General features: G+C 39.1%; 1 protein-coding gene across 2 annotated transcripts in view; it reads left to right on the forward strand.

Annotated features, from left to right (window-relative positions):
• The window catches only part of LOC145991088 (luciferin sulfotransferase-like), a 90,808-nt gene extending 82,398 nt beyond the window's left edge, over positions 1 to 8,410 (forward strand). For both annotated transcript variants that reach the window (XM_083126820.1, XM_083126819.1), the window contains exons 5-6: positions 1,187 to 1,281; positions 7,309 to 8,410. In XM_083126820.1, the coding sequence (XP_082982946.1) occupies positions 1,187 to 1,281; positions 7,309 to 7,602 (389 nt within the window). In that variant the 3' untranslated portion in view covers positions 7,603 to 8,410. The remainder of the gene's footprint in view (positions 1 to 1,186; positions 1,282 to 7,308) is intronic.
• Positions 8,411 to 17,364: the final 8,954 nt, after the last annotated feature.

Genomic DNA, 17,364 nt, shown 5'->3' on the forward strand with positions numbered 1-17,364 from the left:
CTGAACAGAGACTGTTGATAGAACATTTTATCCCTTCTGCACATTTTTCCCCTTAGAAGCTGTTGATTTTTTAGGATTTAAGGTTAAAACTTTTCTTCTTTTAGCCATTCTTAAATTGTGTTAACACACACATTATGACTAATTCGCATATCACATACATTTATTCAGGATGCTGTATCTAATGTCATTTAAAGTATGTATTATTTATGCTCTTCACCGACACCTAATATATGTATTACTTCTATATACTATCTATCGGGAGATAGGCCAAGGCCCTTATAGGATGTAACCTCTTCATCAAATATTTAACAAGTTCACATTTTACTAAAAGATAGCAGTGTGTACGCCACGAAAAGAAGTAAATAGTCCAGTTATTAACCGTAACAAAGATAATGATTTTCTTTCCAAAGGAAGATGTAGGGTATATTAGAAACTCAAAAGAAGTGTGATGTTGATGTATTTTCTTGGTATTAATAGTCTATATGGAATCTGAGACGCCAGGAGAACAATGTGAATGCAATGACAAAAAAAAATTTCATAAAATCTCGTTTCCACAGATAATACGTTTATCTAAACTACATTTCAAGATCAACATGAAAAATTACATTTTACGGTTGGTTATCGAATATATTTTATTACATCACATCGCTTAGTGCTGTAGAAATATATATCATTTTTTGTTGCATAAATAAATATACCGCTCCTCCTATCCTTTCTCTAAAGTCACAACATGTGTTTACGCGTTTTCACTTTCCACGTCGCTTTCTCTTCACCACAGAATAGAAATACAGTAAATAGCATTCTCTACCTTGATGCCTCTTTTCGATAATTGATTTGAATAGCATGTGCCCTGATTGGTCGACAGTTGCTCACAAAAGACTTTATTTACAACCATACCTATTTAGAAATTATTGGACAGTAACCACGAATGAGGGGAAAAACATGTGTACTCTGACGTCACTTCCCATAAGTATGGCATTCAAGGATTTGTTTGGCTAATTGCAACAATGCAGATGATTGTTGCTTAGATGAAATTGATGAAAGACACCCTCATTTAACATGCTCGGCCAGCAAGCCAGCGATCAGCTTTGTAGAATACATTTATTCAACCACGCATATAAAGGTTTACTAATTGCATGTTTGCACTTTTCTTCTCCTTACACTAATTACAATGTTTCTCTTGCAGTGTGTTTTGCACCATTTTGGGGACATGTCCTTGATTTCTGGGAGAGAAGGAACGAACCAAATTTTCTTTTCCTGACCTTCGAAGAGATGAAGAGGGTACGTTGCAGTCCACTCATATCATAGTTTAACTCTCACAGCAGGTCCTTGCCTTCAGAGGGATGTTGCTTCACAGAATTTAGTTTTTTCCTTATGAAAACCACTTTTTTTATATTCAGATATTTTATTTACCATTTATTGATGGTTATCCCCCAAGGCTCCCTGGGAAGTGTTATTAGGGTTATTTATTTGAAATCAGTTCCTCACATTTTAGTAAGTTTGGATTCCATTTTAACAGATTCAGGACCTTTGCCATGTACCAGATGCTCATAATTCAAATTACATTACTCAGAGCCCTACTGTCCTGGCATAAATTAAAAGAAATGTTTTGCTTGTCCAAGTTTGTTTATTTGAGCACCACATTTCAACCTGGTGGTGAAAATTTGAACTATTTCTTTTTTCATAAGCATTTGCTTTCCCATGATCTCCATAACCTTTATACCAAGTTTCATAAGGGGTCTCCCCGATGGTGAAGTTGTAGCTTTGTCATCTTGTAATCAAGGGTTCTAGGTTCAATACCTGTTGGGGGTGCACAGTGGTTCGGATCCCACTTTAAACTGTAGGTCCAGTCCCGATTAGCCTTTGTGCATAAAGTGGACTTGAAACTTGGTTGATTGATTGAATTGTTGTTTTATCACAGTCTGTTAGTTTGAATGGGCTCCGAGTAGAACTTTAAGTATGACCACCTGGTACTTGATGTTGAAAACAAAGCAAAACTGCACAAAATGCCATTATTTGAATTAAGATGGTCTGGGTAAAGTTCTAGTTAAGCTATAACCTAAAGTACTCGTTTTGTTAGCAAGGAACTGGCAGTTTATTCTTGGATGCAAAGTATAAGGGTCATACAGTAAAAAAGGAATGTTTTGGTGTAAAACACAAATGACAAATGATGTATGCAAAAAATTTATGGTACAGAAATATGTATGGAAAGCATACAATGGGCAGAATGGCAGGACAATAGAAGAGCACTGCAAAGAACACCAAAGTTACATCAAGAATTTCCATCTGGAAAAGTTGGGACTAGCGGAACATTCAATCAACGAGGGCCATAGACCAGATTTCAGCAACACAGAAATTATAGCAAAATCTTCAAACTACTGGGACTGCATCATAAAAGAAGCAATAGCTATTCATGGGGAAAAGGAGAATCTCAATCACAACACGGGGCTCAAACTGGACCTAGCTTGGCTAGCGATATTCGACCAGCAGCACTAATGTAGCAGACACGGCACACGATTGGTCCGCCATCTTCACCGGCAACCCCCTCCACGAATGTATATATACCAGGTTGACGCTTAGGACTACACTTCTACCCTGAAGATGAGAGTGACGTTAGCTCTCAAAAGCTTGAAATCTTTTCCACAACTCAACTGGTCTATAGCCCAAGAGAATCTTTTCATCATTCGTTGCCAGGAAAGCTTCAAGACTGACTTTTCCACATATTCACCCTACACATTCAAACACTTATCATAGCATAATGCCAGTTTGTTGATACGGTCATTGTACTCGGTTGTCGCCAATGTATTCAACCATGTAGTGACAGTGTCTTTGAGTTCATCAGCCATGGCGAGGTGCTTTCCACAAAGAAGGCACATTCAGCTGTAGCATACAGCACACTGCACGCCCTCAGTTTGAACCAGGTAGCCCTGAACATGTGCAACAAAATTGAGAATCCTGCCAAGTGTGACAAGGTTTCTGAATGCAAGAAAAGTTGATGCTAGTGAAATTCATAAGTAAATAACAGAAATGTATGTTAATGATGTGATGAATGCCACTTTGTTTTACACCAAAACAGAATATGCAGAACCACCTCTCCTCCAGGATAACTACAATTTCATTCCATAAAAACATAAAGTAAGGCAAAAATAACAAAATTAGTGATGGACAAATTACCTACTGCTATCTTGGCTGCTGATCATGCTCTTGCACGTGGTTCATGTATACAGTGCAATTTGCAACTGCATCACTTGACAAATGACTACTGGGAAAGAGTAAAATAAGTTTGATACAGGAAAATCATTGTATTTGTGTAAGTAACACAAATTTTATTTAATTTGATCAACACCATATTCCAGCAACCTCTTACACCGACTCATTAGAAGCTGGGGGAACCTTTTATAGAGTAGCATTGTTGGAAAACTGTCACCCCAGGAATCGAACCTGAGACTCCTGTGGGGCAGTGGTACTCTCTAGAATCACTGCAACTTTCCCAAACTAGTTATATCATTGATAACATTTAGTAGTTGAACTACTGTGATGGACTTAACTCTGTTTTTTGATTGTAGCAAACTCTGATCTTTTAGACCAAAGTGATTGGAAAACACACCTTTCAACTGGAGGGGCACAACTTGTTTGTCATTCTGAATAGGCTGTTTTCACAATGGTGTCTGCACCATGTCACCTTGATTTGGCAGGAGCACTGAATTCTTTCCTAATAGACTGGAAAGGCTGTGTTGCTTATCACTTTGGTATGAAAGCTCCCTAAATGTGGACATTATTTTGAGGCTGACACTTTTATTCATAATTAAAATGAACGCAAAAGTCAACCTCACTTCCCCGTAGGGATTCTTGCACACACTAGCACCTTGATCCACGGCCAGGATAATCCTCTGTGGAGATGTGTTGTTGTTGTGTGTTTAAAGCCTCAGCTTTTGATAGGTAGATTATCCAAAGAAACAATCAACCTCACTCAATTCTTAAGACACCCTTTATTTTCTTGTTAGGGGCTTGTCCCCATATTGTATGATGGGCAAAAGTAGCCTATGTTCCCATAACATCTCCAACTTACATTATTTGTATTCTGATGTGGCAATATCTTAATAATAAAATCATTTTTACAATACAATAATAATTTTCAGATGTTTTGGTCAATAAAAAAACATGAAAAATTGATTGTACAAAATAAATAGACACTATTACTTTTGTACTTGATTATAGCAAAGGAATCTTTGCAAATATGCCATAATAAGCAGTTTTGAGTTGTGTTTTGACTCCACTTTTATGTATGGATAGGCTAATTGGGACTGGAACTACAGTTCAAAGTGGAATCTGAACCAGCATGTTTTTCCACTGGGTATCAAACCCAGGACCCCTTGATTAGAAGGCAATGAAGTTACCATCACATAATCAGCCCTAATGGGGTCTGTTATTGCAACCAACTTCGTTCTGTCGTCATTGTGGTATGCCTTTATTGTTAGGTTAACTCTTTGCGGCTCAGGAGTTGGATAAATTTCCCGACCCTTCCGGCACGGAGAAGGTTTGAATTTTTTTTTTACATTAACACTTTTAATATCTTTTATTTTGACATAAGAATACATATTTTCATAATATTTCTTAAATTCTATTGTAATTGTAATTTGAATAAAACTGGTGGTTATCAGCACTAAACCACCATGCAAATGTAACATGTTTTTTTATGCAACATATGTGAATGAAAATTGTGAAATACAAAGGTTTTCTTTACCTAAATTCAACTTCAATTTCGTTAAAAGGTTTGGAAACAGTCTTTATCCTTCCGCAAACAAAGGGGCACGTTACAAAAACTGCACATCCATATTGTGCGGACTGGATTGCTCTTCATGCTACACTTAGCAAATCTTCTTGATGTGGACCTCTTAGGTTGATGGCTTGCACTCTGGTTTCTAATACTCGGCATGACACTAGGTTTGTGGCACTTTATTTCTACACTTCTGTTTGGGGGAGTGTGTGGAGTTGCTATTCTTTTGGAGAGCAAACCTATATATACATCCCTCCTAAATTCCTTGTTAGTGAACTTCTCACCTTCAATTTGATTGTGAATAATAAAAGCATTAGAGCTGCATCAAGAAAGTGAAAAAATAATCTCAAGTACCATTTCTTACTTTTGCGGTCAATCTGGTAATCATTCTTCAGTCGATCAAAATTATCGACAAAATTCATATTTTCATTGTACTCCTTCACAATCTTTGGGCACGGCACATCTGAAATAGTACCATCTTTTGCCTTCCTACTGATGGTTATTGTATCATTAGGATTGTGGAAATTAGACAAAAAATTCACTGCTAGTTTATCCTTCCATCTCATCATTGTTATGCCATCATCGGACTGTTGCCAATCATATTCTCCTGTCTTTAGTTCCTTCTCCCCTTTGAGACTAGGTAGGGACTTCCGTGCAGGATTCACTGTCCCACAAGCAAAAATATTTTTGGCTTTTAGAGTTAGCAGGAGCTCATAGCTATTGAAGTAGTTGTCTACAAATAGAACATGGTTTTTATCAATAAAATCATGACAGAGACTGAGAATAACTCGGGAAGCCAACCCTTTCTCACCTTGCTCGCTTGTTTTCCCAGTATAGATTTCGAACCTGTGGTTATATCCAGACGAGTCACAGAGCATCCATATCTTGAAACCTCTTTTGATTGGCTTATCCCTCATGAATTGTTTCATGCTAGATCTTCCTTTGAATTTTACCATCGATTCATCGATGACAAGTTTCTGATAAGCTTCGTAGTTTTGCGCGAAAGAGTGTGCCAGATGGTTCAGAAATGGTCGGAGTTTATATAATCTATTAAATTGTGGATCACGACGCTCTGGTTGAACAGCATTGTTGTTGAAATGTATGTGACCCAACAGCCAACCAAACCTTTTTACACTCATTAGTTTTGAAATATAATAGTCATGCCAGTCTGGTTTCGATGACCAATAATCTCTGTAACTTCACATTCGTTTGAGACCCATAAAAATGTTCATTCCTATAAATACTTGAATTTCATCCATGTCTGTCGGTTGGAAGGGCTTACCTTGTTGTATAGCATATAAGTTCGTGTGAAACACAATATGATTGAGCAGATCATCATTGAAAAAATTGCAAGAGGGCTTTTATCTTGCAGTTCCTTCACAGCATCAGTCGGTCCCACCCTACTTGAGAAATGTGGCACTGGAGTTGTTTGATCCCAGACTGGTGACCTTGTTACATGAACCAATGGCACAATTGGAGTACTCACTGTGACCACACTGGAACCATCCTGTTGTCTGACGCTCATTGATGCACTAACACAACCTGTGGCACTTTGTGTTGATGTTGAAGGTCCTTCGTTAGTAGGAATATTACACCCAAGAAATTTATCTTCAGAGGACGTTTCTGCAATGCACATTCCTTATGCACTCATTTCTGGGTGAAAAGTGGGATCTGCATCTGAATCATCACTACTAAAGTCCAAATCGGAGCCTGAGGGTATGTCCTCAGCATTAAAAAAGTCTCGAATATCCTGATCAGTCAGCCTCAGGTTCCGAAAGCAACCAAATCTGCGCGGTGGTCAGCAACACTAACCACCTACATATGAAGAGTTTTGAAACCGAGTATTAGAAACCAGAGTGCAAGCCATCAACCTAAGAGGTCCACATCAAGAAGATGTGCTAAGTGTAGCATGAAGAGCAATCCAGTCCGCACAGATGTAGCAACGGTAATGGGAAATATAAAAGCACAGTGGATTCGGCAGAAAAATGAAAAAGAACTACCATTACAAAAATTAGTCATTAACAATCACTGTGTACAACAACATTCAACAAAAGCGGCACCATAAAGGAGACTGGAGTAAACATAAGAAACAACAATCCCCAAAATCTCATTTCAGACAAAAGGCGATACACCTCAAAGTGAAACATTCGAGTTAAAATACCGCACGAAATGAAAATTTGCATTTCAAGTGGTGGCCAGTGACACTAACCACCGAGCCGAAAAGGACAATCTTGAGGTGGTTACCATTGGTAACCACTGCGCCGCAAAGAGTTAAGCTAGTTAGGTTTAATTCTCTTAACAAAAATAATATTTTTTTGGTCAATCCACAATATTGCATTGTACTTATGTTAAGAGAACTAAGCCTAACCTAACAATGAAGGCATACCACAAAGATGTCTGAACATGAAGCGTCTTCAAGTTGGGTGCGATACGTGACACCCAAGTAGTGTGTGCAAGCAAACCTAGTAGCGGAGTAAAACACTAATCCCCATGGGAAAGGGCTCTTAGGTCTAATTTTAACTTTCTTCCAGGACTTGCCAGCCGTGATTAGAAAGACAGCTACCTTCTTGGGAAAGCAGCTCAGTGAAGATGACGTAGAGAAGCTAACAGCTCACCTGAGCTTTGAAAACATGAAGAACAACCGATCCGTGAACTACGAACCAGTGATAGAAATCAACAGAACTTTCAACTTGATCCAGACCTCGGGAAGCTTCATGAGGAAAGGGCAGGTGGGGGACTGGAAGAGCAAGATGACACCCGAGATGTCAGACATATTTGATAAGTGGACAGAAGAAAACACCAAAGGAACAGGACTCACCTTTTGAAGATGTCATGGTTTGTACAGGATGGGTGGTAAATAATTATATTACTTGCACATAGTGTAATGCACACAAAATTTCAATCCCCTAGTTATGTAATAGTTTCTTTATACAACGTAATCCAGCAGATACGATCTAGATTTTGGTAAGATGAAAATCTCAAAAGGTGATGCAATTTTGTATTCATTTTACACAAAGGATATCACATTGTTGTCTTCCTAAATTTTGCAAATGTATATTAGTAATACTGGATTTTATACACTAAACCTCATGGCTATTTCTCACATTTCCAATAAGATTTTTCCTACAATAATTGAAATCGGACCCTTTTTGCACACAAAAGGAAATGGTGGGCAAAAGGTTATTTTTTTTTTTATATAAATTTTACACTAAAGATTACATGATCATACCCAACTTGTTAGCTATTTTATCGCTGTTTAGGAAACTGCATTAGACAAGATGGCACTGATGCCACTTAATCTGAGTGGAAGGCCATATTGAGTCCAAGGTAGATAAATGTTCCTTTCCTCCTCTGTTGATTGACCACTATTTCTTCAGGTACACCAAAAACAAAGCCCCTCCTCCCTCCAGACAAGAGAACATATACATCCTTTGAAATTCACCTAGCCACTCACTTCATATCCTAAAAAATATACACATTTGCATACCTCTCATAGTTAAGTAGGAATAGGTGATAGCATTTAATGTTCTTTTACTCTAACTTACCTTGGGTTCTTTATAATTTTGTTAAAGATACTTGTTCATTTTACTATGAGAAATGTAAACAGTTTATTTTATATAATAAAAAAATCTTATTTTAGAAACTGAATTATTAGAATTATATAACTGCCATGAACGAGAAGGAGGTAGAAGTATCATTTCCAGAAACAGCAGCTGCCAGTTCTCATTAGCATTGATTTGTATATGACATTTCTCCACATGCATGAAATACTGTAAGATCATATAAAAAGCTCTGTACCCATGTTGCATAGGTTAATTAAATTGATTTAAGCTATTTCTTTCATGGCTTGGATGGATGAGAGTCTGCTACTAATTACTGTCTGGAACTTCTTGGAGTGGATTTGGGCTGCAGGATAGCCTACGTTCTTTTGTTGTTGACGAGGAAGCTGGTTTGAGGAGCATCCAGTGATATTTAGGTGCTACAAGGTGCAGATTTGGGGTTGTTTGACATCTTTCGAGTGGTCTCTTCTATCCTTCTCTCTCTCTCTCGAAAGAAAGAAGAGAGAGGATGTTGTTGGATGAGAGCTTTGGCCATCAACCAGAGGTGGTAAAAGAAAGACCTTTTAGAGTGTAGTTGCTGCCAAGTGTGTTTGAGCTGTTTTGGCAACAATATGATGTATTCGTACTATGGGAATGAGAGACGAGGTAATAGATAATTCAGGTACTCACGTTTGCTTGGCACATGTCTGCTGTTCACCGGTGTTGAGTTCATGGTTGTAGTGCATGATGGCGTGTGTCTATGAGAGTGTGTGCTTTGTATTTGACATGTACTTTTTTAATTTTATGGTTGTGGAATGGGCCATTTTTGCATTTGATAGGTGCTGTTGGATTCTCTCACTGATGAGCCTGATGGATCTGCCGATGTAATGAGCCTTGCACTCGCATTCAGCATCATAGACACCTTGGTTGTTGAGGGGGCAAAAGGACATATCGCTTGTTTGTTTAGTTGGTCAGCTATTTTGGATCTGGTTGTGTTGACGGTGCAAGTTGTCTGACTTGGATTTCAACTCAACATGGTGCAGCAAAGCTGAAATCCAAGTCGGACAACCTGCACTGTCAACACAACCTGCTCCATCAATGCAACCAGATCCCAGTAGCAAAATTAAGTGGTTTGCCTTCCCCTACCATCCTACCACATCCAAAATAGCTGACCAACTAAACAAACATAAGCGATATATCCTCAACAACCAAGGTGTCTATGATGCTGAATGTGAGTGCAAATGCTTATCAGTGAGAGAATTCAACAGCACCTATCAAATGCAAAAATGGCCCATTCCACAACCATAAAATTAAAAAAGTACATGTCAAATACAAAGCACACACTCTCATAGACACACGCCATCATGCACTACAACCATGAACTCAACACCGGTGAACAGCAGACATGTGCCAAGCAAACGTGAGTACCTGAATTATCTATTACCTCGTCTCTCATTCCCATAGTACGAATACATCATATTGTTGCCAAAACAGCTCAAACACACTTGGCAGCAACTACACTCTAAAAGGTCTTTCTTTTACCACCTCTGGTTGATGGCCAAAGCTCTCATCCAACAACATCCTCTCTCGTCTTTCTTTCGAGAGAGAGAGAGAAGGATAGAAGAGACCACTCGAAAGATGTCAAACAACCCCAAATCTGCACCTTGTAGCACCTAAATATCACTGGATGCTCCTCAAACCAGCTTCCTCGTCAACAACAAAAGAACGTAGGCTATCCTGCAGCCCAAATCCACTCCAAGAAGTTCCAGACAGTAATTAGTAGCAGACTCTCATCCATCCAAGCCATGAAAGAAATAGCTTAAATCAATTTAATTAACCTCTGCAATAATTACAGAGAAACTAGAAATCACTTTTTCCGTTAGAAACTGTTTTTTGTAGTTCTATTACTATTAGTGGCCACTGCCACTATCCTCTTGGGAAATTGTTGTACAGTTGCTTGATGTGCTTCTATTGTTTTTAGATCTCTGGCTGCTGTCAATTGCCGGTCTGCATCCCTGTCGTTTGGTATTGCCTGGCATTAGCTGTTGTAATAGGTGAATCCAAGTGTGATGTGCTTGTCTGTTATCGATGATGCGGAAAGTGCATGATGGCATGTGCTTCCTTGATTTTGGTGTCTAAGACTGTGTGATGTGCTTAGCAAGACCAGTGGTGGGTTGGGCTTTTCTTTTTGCATCACTTGGGTGTTCTTTCATTGTTAGATCTAACGGACCTGCTGATGTAGTGTGTCTTGCACTCTCACTCCATGTCATATACACCTGGGCTATCAAGGAGGGAGAGGAAGTACCGTTTCTGTTTGTTCAGTTTGTTAGCTATTTTGGCATTGGGTTTTGCACTACTTTGATGTAGGGGAGAAGGGTTTTGGATATGTGGTGGGATGGTAGGGGGAGGAAAACCACTTATACTTGCCCTTGGAAGTTGATTGATTGATTGGTTGTTGCTGGGTAGGGTGCCTGGCCTGTATTTCCAAAACCAAAACCCTTTTCCCCTACATCAAAGTAGTGCAAAACCCAATGCCAAAATAGCTAACAAACTGAACAAACAGAAACGGTACTTCCTCTCCCTCCTTGATAGCCCAGGTGTATATGACATGGAGTGAGAGTGCAAGACACACTACATCAGCAGGTCCGTTAGATCTAACAATGAAAGAACACCCAAGTGATGCAAAAAGAAAAGCCCAACCCACCACTGGTCTTGCTAAGCACATCACACAGTCTTAGACATCAAAATCAAGGAAATGCACGCCATCATACACTTCTCGCATCAGCTCAAGTTCGATGCCAGGCAATAGCAGACGACAGGGACACACACCGACAGTTGGACAACAACGCACGTGGTGGCAGTGGGCACTGAAATTAATAGAACTATAAATAAAACAATTTCACGGAAAAAGTTAGTTCTAGTTTATTTACTACCGCGTCTCTTATTTCCCAAATATGATTAACCTATGCAACATGGGTACAGAGCTTTTTGTATGATTTCTGCACTATGCTGAATTCCCAGTACTTCTTTGATGTGCTGCATCAACTAAAGTAAGTCCTCTCATCGGATTAGAAACTTTAATGCCTTTCATTTCATATTTAAAGTCTGCATCCTACACTATTTTCATTACTCTTGCATATTAATTCATGTTATGGGATTTTTAGATGTAGTATAAGCTATTAACATGCACACGAAAAGTGCTAACATATCCGCATACCTCTTTCTTAGATACATGGATACATTAGCTCTTTTCGAGTGTATAACATGCATGTTAAAATCGCCACCTTTTCGGTAACACTCCACCAAAGACTTGATGGTTCTACAAGGTTCTTACATTCAAATGAGAACTCTGAAATAAGTTTTCAGTTCTTTTCCCCATATTTTTTTTCTATTCAGATGTTTGTTTATTGGAGTGGAACTGTTTTCCCTACTTCCAGGTAGTTCTCTAAACTTCCAAATATTTTTGTGAAAATTATTGCAAGGCAAAAAAGGTTTAATACCATGTTCATGTTAGAGGTAGGTGGATGCACAACATGCTTAGTTACAACTTCCTTTTGCTTAGCTTTATCTTGAACTAGGAAAAATGGCTGGGACAATTAGTGTAATGAAGGATATTTGAAAAACTAAACTCTTTGGGGCCAAGGTTTGTCGAGCAACTTTTGGATTTTGTGTTGCATGATTCACCTACATGGGGCAAACAGAAAATTTTGGACATTTTTCACAATTCCTTTACAACATGGGATTTACAAATTATGCCTAATGCCTAAGCAGGCAGTCTATCTATGTAAAACATGAACAGGGTTATACTGTACTCCCTTTTCACTTTTAAAAATCAGACTTTTCGAAAGCCCTGAAGTGTTTTGGAAACAAATTAGATTAAATATACATGAAGAGGCTCTTTTACTGGCATTCCGAATTGTAAATACTGCCAAATTTGAATAAAATTAATACCCTTTTTGGTATGTAACCTGACACAAGAGTTGAGTCTAAAACCATTTGAAATATGTTCAGCTGGAAATTCAAACCTCCCAAACGATTCTGGAGTGTGGACAAAGTACTGGAAGAGGGGGAAAAAAAAACCTTTGTCATTCTTAAGTTCACAAACATGGAATTCCTTCGCAACTCTACTTGATTCAACCATTAGTAATCAATATTTTCAATATCTTAGAAAAATGTCTCAAATTGTACTGCCAAACAAAGCTTAGCCAATCAATTCCCTTAACACCATTCCCAGCTAACAAAACAAATTTTGTTCACTATTTAATATTATAAATAGAATAGCACATTCTTTATTATTACAACAGGTAACATTTCTTGTATCGTCAGACCCAATGGTGTTCACACAAAAACTAGCCTATCCTTTTTTTATTTCAATTCTATTGAAACTAGGAATGTGCTCTTTGAGAAATTTTCAGGATGCCTACCATGGAGGTAATTTTCATACTATCTTTCTCCTACCAATGCAAAGAAGATGTAAACAAAGAAATCTCTGCTGCTACCCAGATGGGAATACAGAGCATCAAACTGTTTCAGCGAATCTATGGCACAAAAATGAAATGCCTTTCTCTCCCCTACCACCTTACTGAAGTACTTTCTGTAGGGACAGTGTGTCGCCACTACCACCCTGTACGATAAGATTCTTATAGATGCAAGGTGAATGCAAAATGAAACCATTGGTTGGCACTTTCAAGATGCATACTCATTTTTATTTGGACAGGCTGATCGGGACTGGATCTAGTTTGTGGGATCTGCCACTAGGCAATATGCGTTCACTGGAACACAGATCCAACCCAGGACACCTTGTTTACAAGGTGGTCAGGAAAGAAAGAGGAAAAAAAAAAGTACAACATGCGTCACAGCTTCCCAACAGATGTGCTGAAACCATCTGCTTGGTGCTGCTAGTTGCTTTTGGTTATTTTACCTCTGGCCAGGACCTCTAGCACAGTGGTTTCCGAAGTGTACGCTGTGGCACCCTGGGGTGCTGTGGCTGGCTTACAGGGGCACCGTGAAATGTTACAATATTTTCACTGAAATGACACTTGTTAGTCTACACGTGGCAAATTCAACCAATGATATGGTTTTTCGAAATATGTGCTTATTTAGTACTTTTTACATATTTAAAATTCAGAAATATGTGTTAATTTTTTCTAACTTAAGGCAAGCAACCTAACCACACTAACTGAATGTTGCAAGTGTTACATAGGCCTACACGAAACGAAAAAGTTTGGGAACCCCTGCTCTAGCATCATATCATGCTATGCTAATCAATCCACCACAGATGTCAGAGTGGTTGATTGATTTAGTTTATTTTACTTCACTTTTCTACCACCTTTGGCTAATCACAAAGATGGCGATGAGTGATGAATAGACACTTGCAAACACCCATGCCCAGATTGGGATTCGAACCTTGGACCTCTGGCATGGTTAGAAGAGTGTATATGCTGTTCACATGTGTATATACACCACCAGGTTACGCAAAATGTTTACATATCTACCAGAAGTTTTTAGATTGAAAATATGCAAGAGAGGACTTTATTCTTATGAAAATCGAACACATGGTCACTTCCTCTGCTACCTTCTGAACACCTGCTTATTTTTTATAAAAACAACCCAATTTATCCTTTAAGGCACGCACACTGCATCAACCCACCCTATGAAGGAAATATCCACAAACATCACACCAATGAGACGAAAAAAAAAAAGCCTGTCCACCAATGAACTAACCAAGTCTCAAGAACACGACTCGAAAAGGGTACAGTAGACAAATGGCGTATCCCCTAGTTTTAGTCAAATATATTATGGACATCCTGCCACGAATGAACGTGGACTGTGGATACTATTTCAGATCTCACTGTAGGGGACTTTCAATACAATTGGACATGCCATCACTGACAACAAAGATAAGCAAGATATGGAAATTTGAAAAACAGATAAGTACAGTGGGATGCATAAGTATTACCAAGTACACTGCCCATCACAATGTTTATTCTCTTTGGTTTACACAATGACCGCTTCAAGAATTGAAACAAAACTGCTAACAAGTTCCGCACCAGCATACATAAAAATCCATTGCTTAAAATTAGAGGATGTAAGAGAAAAAATAATGAAAATAGTAATTGACAATTTGCAGATCAATACTTGTGTGTCCCACTGTACAAGCTAAAAGGCACAGACTTCTTTTGAAGACGTCTGAGAGGGGGGAAAGGAAAGTGGATTGACCTTCCAAGATAACACCATAATATCAAGAAAGTAAGTAAAATTTGGAACAGGCAACTTTACTATAAAAAAACTAGCTAAATGATATGAAATAGCTCTCAGAGTGCCAAGTGACTTTTCATTGGAGAGGGGGGGGGGGGGCATCATGAGGACATAAGTGTCTCACAACCACCCTTTGGCTGTAGACAAAGGGGCCCCTGGCCACCATGAAGTTTACAAATCATAGCACACCAGTGTATATGTCCGACATAATTGCCTACCTCTAGAATCCTATGATGACTGACTGCACCACCATTTTTAACACTGCAGTTGGCTACTGTTGCTTTCAACTAGTTTGTCAATTATTTCTATGATGTTTGGTCAATACCAAAATTTTGGAGCCAGCACTAAGGATTGAATCCAGGACCAGTCAACGAAGGCAACTACAGCCTGTGGCTTTCTAGGCATTAAAATGTGCAAAAAAGGAAATAATAGGCACTAAAAGTAAAAATGGCAAACAATAGCATTCACTTTCAGTACTGCGAATACTGAAAGGCAGTGGTGGCAATTGGGTTCCAAAACTGGGGGTTCAAGGAGAGTTTACTTTACCTTCGTAGATAAGGTTTATCATAGTGCAGACGCAGAATTGGCAAAGGCTCAAATCCAAAATTTAATACTTCTGTAACAAACATTACATAATAATAATAAGCTGTGGCACAACAGCCCTTGAGGGCCAAGGCCTACCTACCAACTGCCAGCCTCATTTCCACATGCCTCAGCAGGGTGACGTGTGGTCAACACAACACAACAAAAAAAACAGTTGTTGTAGGCTTTAATGACCAGGTTAGTGACCTCATTCGTAGCTCCACAATTACCTCACGGTGGTGGGCTGAAATCTCAGGACAAAAGTTGTTATACTCCCCACCCCAAAAGAGGCAAATCTGCACACGTCCTGTAGCCCAAGCCTGATGCCTTAGACTGCACCAAAATGGTGCGGGATACTTATTGCTGTAATTTCATAATGCATATAGAAGATTGTATAATTTTTGGTTTAATGGAAAAGCTGTATAAAATAGTTCATTCCTTCATTTAAAATTCTCTCACCTATCATCATACAATAGAAAAGTTTTATAGTGTTGTTCAACAATTGCTCTGCATTCACCGTTCAATGTGCTCGGTCAAAGGAGCAATGATGGACAGGCTTCCTCTCGAAGCCTGAGAGAATGGACTTTTTTCTAGTTTCCACATATCATACACATTGATGATGACGCCAAAGGTGTGATTGCTCTTTGTTCTCGCGTTCATTGAATATTGTTTAAGTGCTGGTCCTCAAACTGGGGAGAAGCATCTTCCTGTGCTCCCTGAATAGGCTGTGGGAAAAGAAACCTAAGCATGTTTTTCGCAGTTGAAACAAACATTTTAGTCCTCCTCCGTGGCCGTGCGGTCTAAGGCACTGTGCTTTGGACTCCGACTGTGGGACGGCATGGGTTCGAGTCTGTCTGGGTTTTCGGCCTGTGTATAGGACCGGTGGCAACCCACGATTGTGAGGAAAATGGGGAGCTACGAGTGAGTAGTGTAACCCGGTCTTGGAAATCTACCATAAGGGCTGGGGGATCAACGTGCTGACCCCATGTCACCCCATTACCGGTTGAATAACTCCACACCTCTAGGTAGGATTGTGGGAGGGAGGCTGGCAGTCGGGAGATCTGCCTAGACACTTCAAGGGCTGTCGAGCCACCAGTTATTTTATTTATATGAAACATTTTAGCTAGGGTTCCCCACAATAGGAACTATAGAATAGGAACTATAGAATAAACATATAATGATTGCATTACCTCGAAACCTACTTCTGGACTGGAAGAATACGAATCTCATCATGGGAATAAAATAGGTATTTAGGACAATATCCAGGACCTGGTGAGAACCATTTGGTAATGAGGAAACCCCAATATAGCTGACCAAAAGTCTTTGGCTACAACACCACACCTAAGCCTACTAAGCAGCAGTGCACAGAGTTCAGTTTTAGTTACTTCACTTGCTACTACTTTTTCAAATATTTTCCCAACTACCACCACAATGCTGGGTAGAACCAAAGGTTTGGGGCTGTCACACGAGGGTTGAATCTGGGACCTTTCGCACTGAAGCTGAGAAAGTTAACCATATGGATAAGTGGGAGCTCACTCAAGCTAAATCACAAGGCAACACAGAATCTGAGTGCACCAAAACAGGACCTGCCAATGGTGACCTAATTGCACCAGAATAGTCCATCACTCGCAATGACTGGAAATCAATAAAAACCACTAAAAATAACTGTTTTAGATTATTTTGCATGCACAAAAAGTGGTTATGCGAACCTTCAAGAAGAACATTAACTAACCAACCTGCATCAAACCAGTCCACGCCTGATTAAACTGCAAGAAGGGCTTTGAAATTCTTCAATGAAAAAGGTGAAACTTTGAATTGGGCAGTTCGGGAGTAAAACTTGATAACCCACAAAAGCATGGAACTGGGAAGAATGCAAGTTAAAAGTTTGTCCATTACATTGTGGCTTATGTATAACCTAGATCTTCCTGTCTGTTCTTGCCAATTAACAACTACTGAATGGACTTTGTTCATTAATGTGTGAGCAACAGGAGACTGTGCAGTAACTGAACTCAATGTTATCTCAAATTTGCATGGAGTGAGGGTTATCAAAATTTACTACCAAGCTGCTCAATTAATTTGTGAGAAGTGATCTATCATTATAATTGAGGTAAGCTGAAAAAAATCGGGGGGGGGGGGGGAGGAGAAAAATTAATTGTTGCGAGACTTCTGAATACGAACACTATAGAACCATCAAGTCTTTTGTTGAGA

Source organism: Lepisma saccharinum, chromosome 8, assembly GCF_977018435.1.
Source record: "Lepisma saccharinum chromosome 8, izLepSacc3.1, whole genome shotgun sequence".
NCBI classification, from domain to species: Eukaryota; Metazoa; Arthropoda; class Insecta; order Zygentoma; family Lepismatidae; genus Lepisma; species Lepisma saccharinum.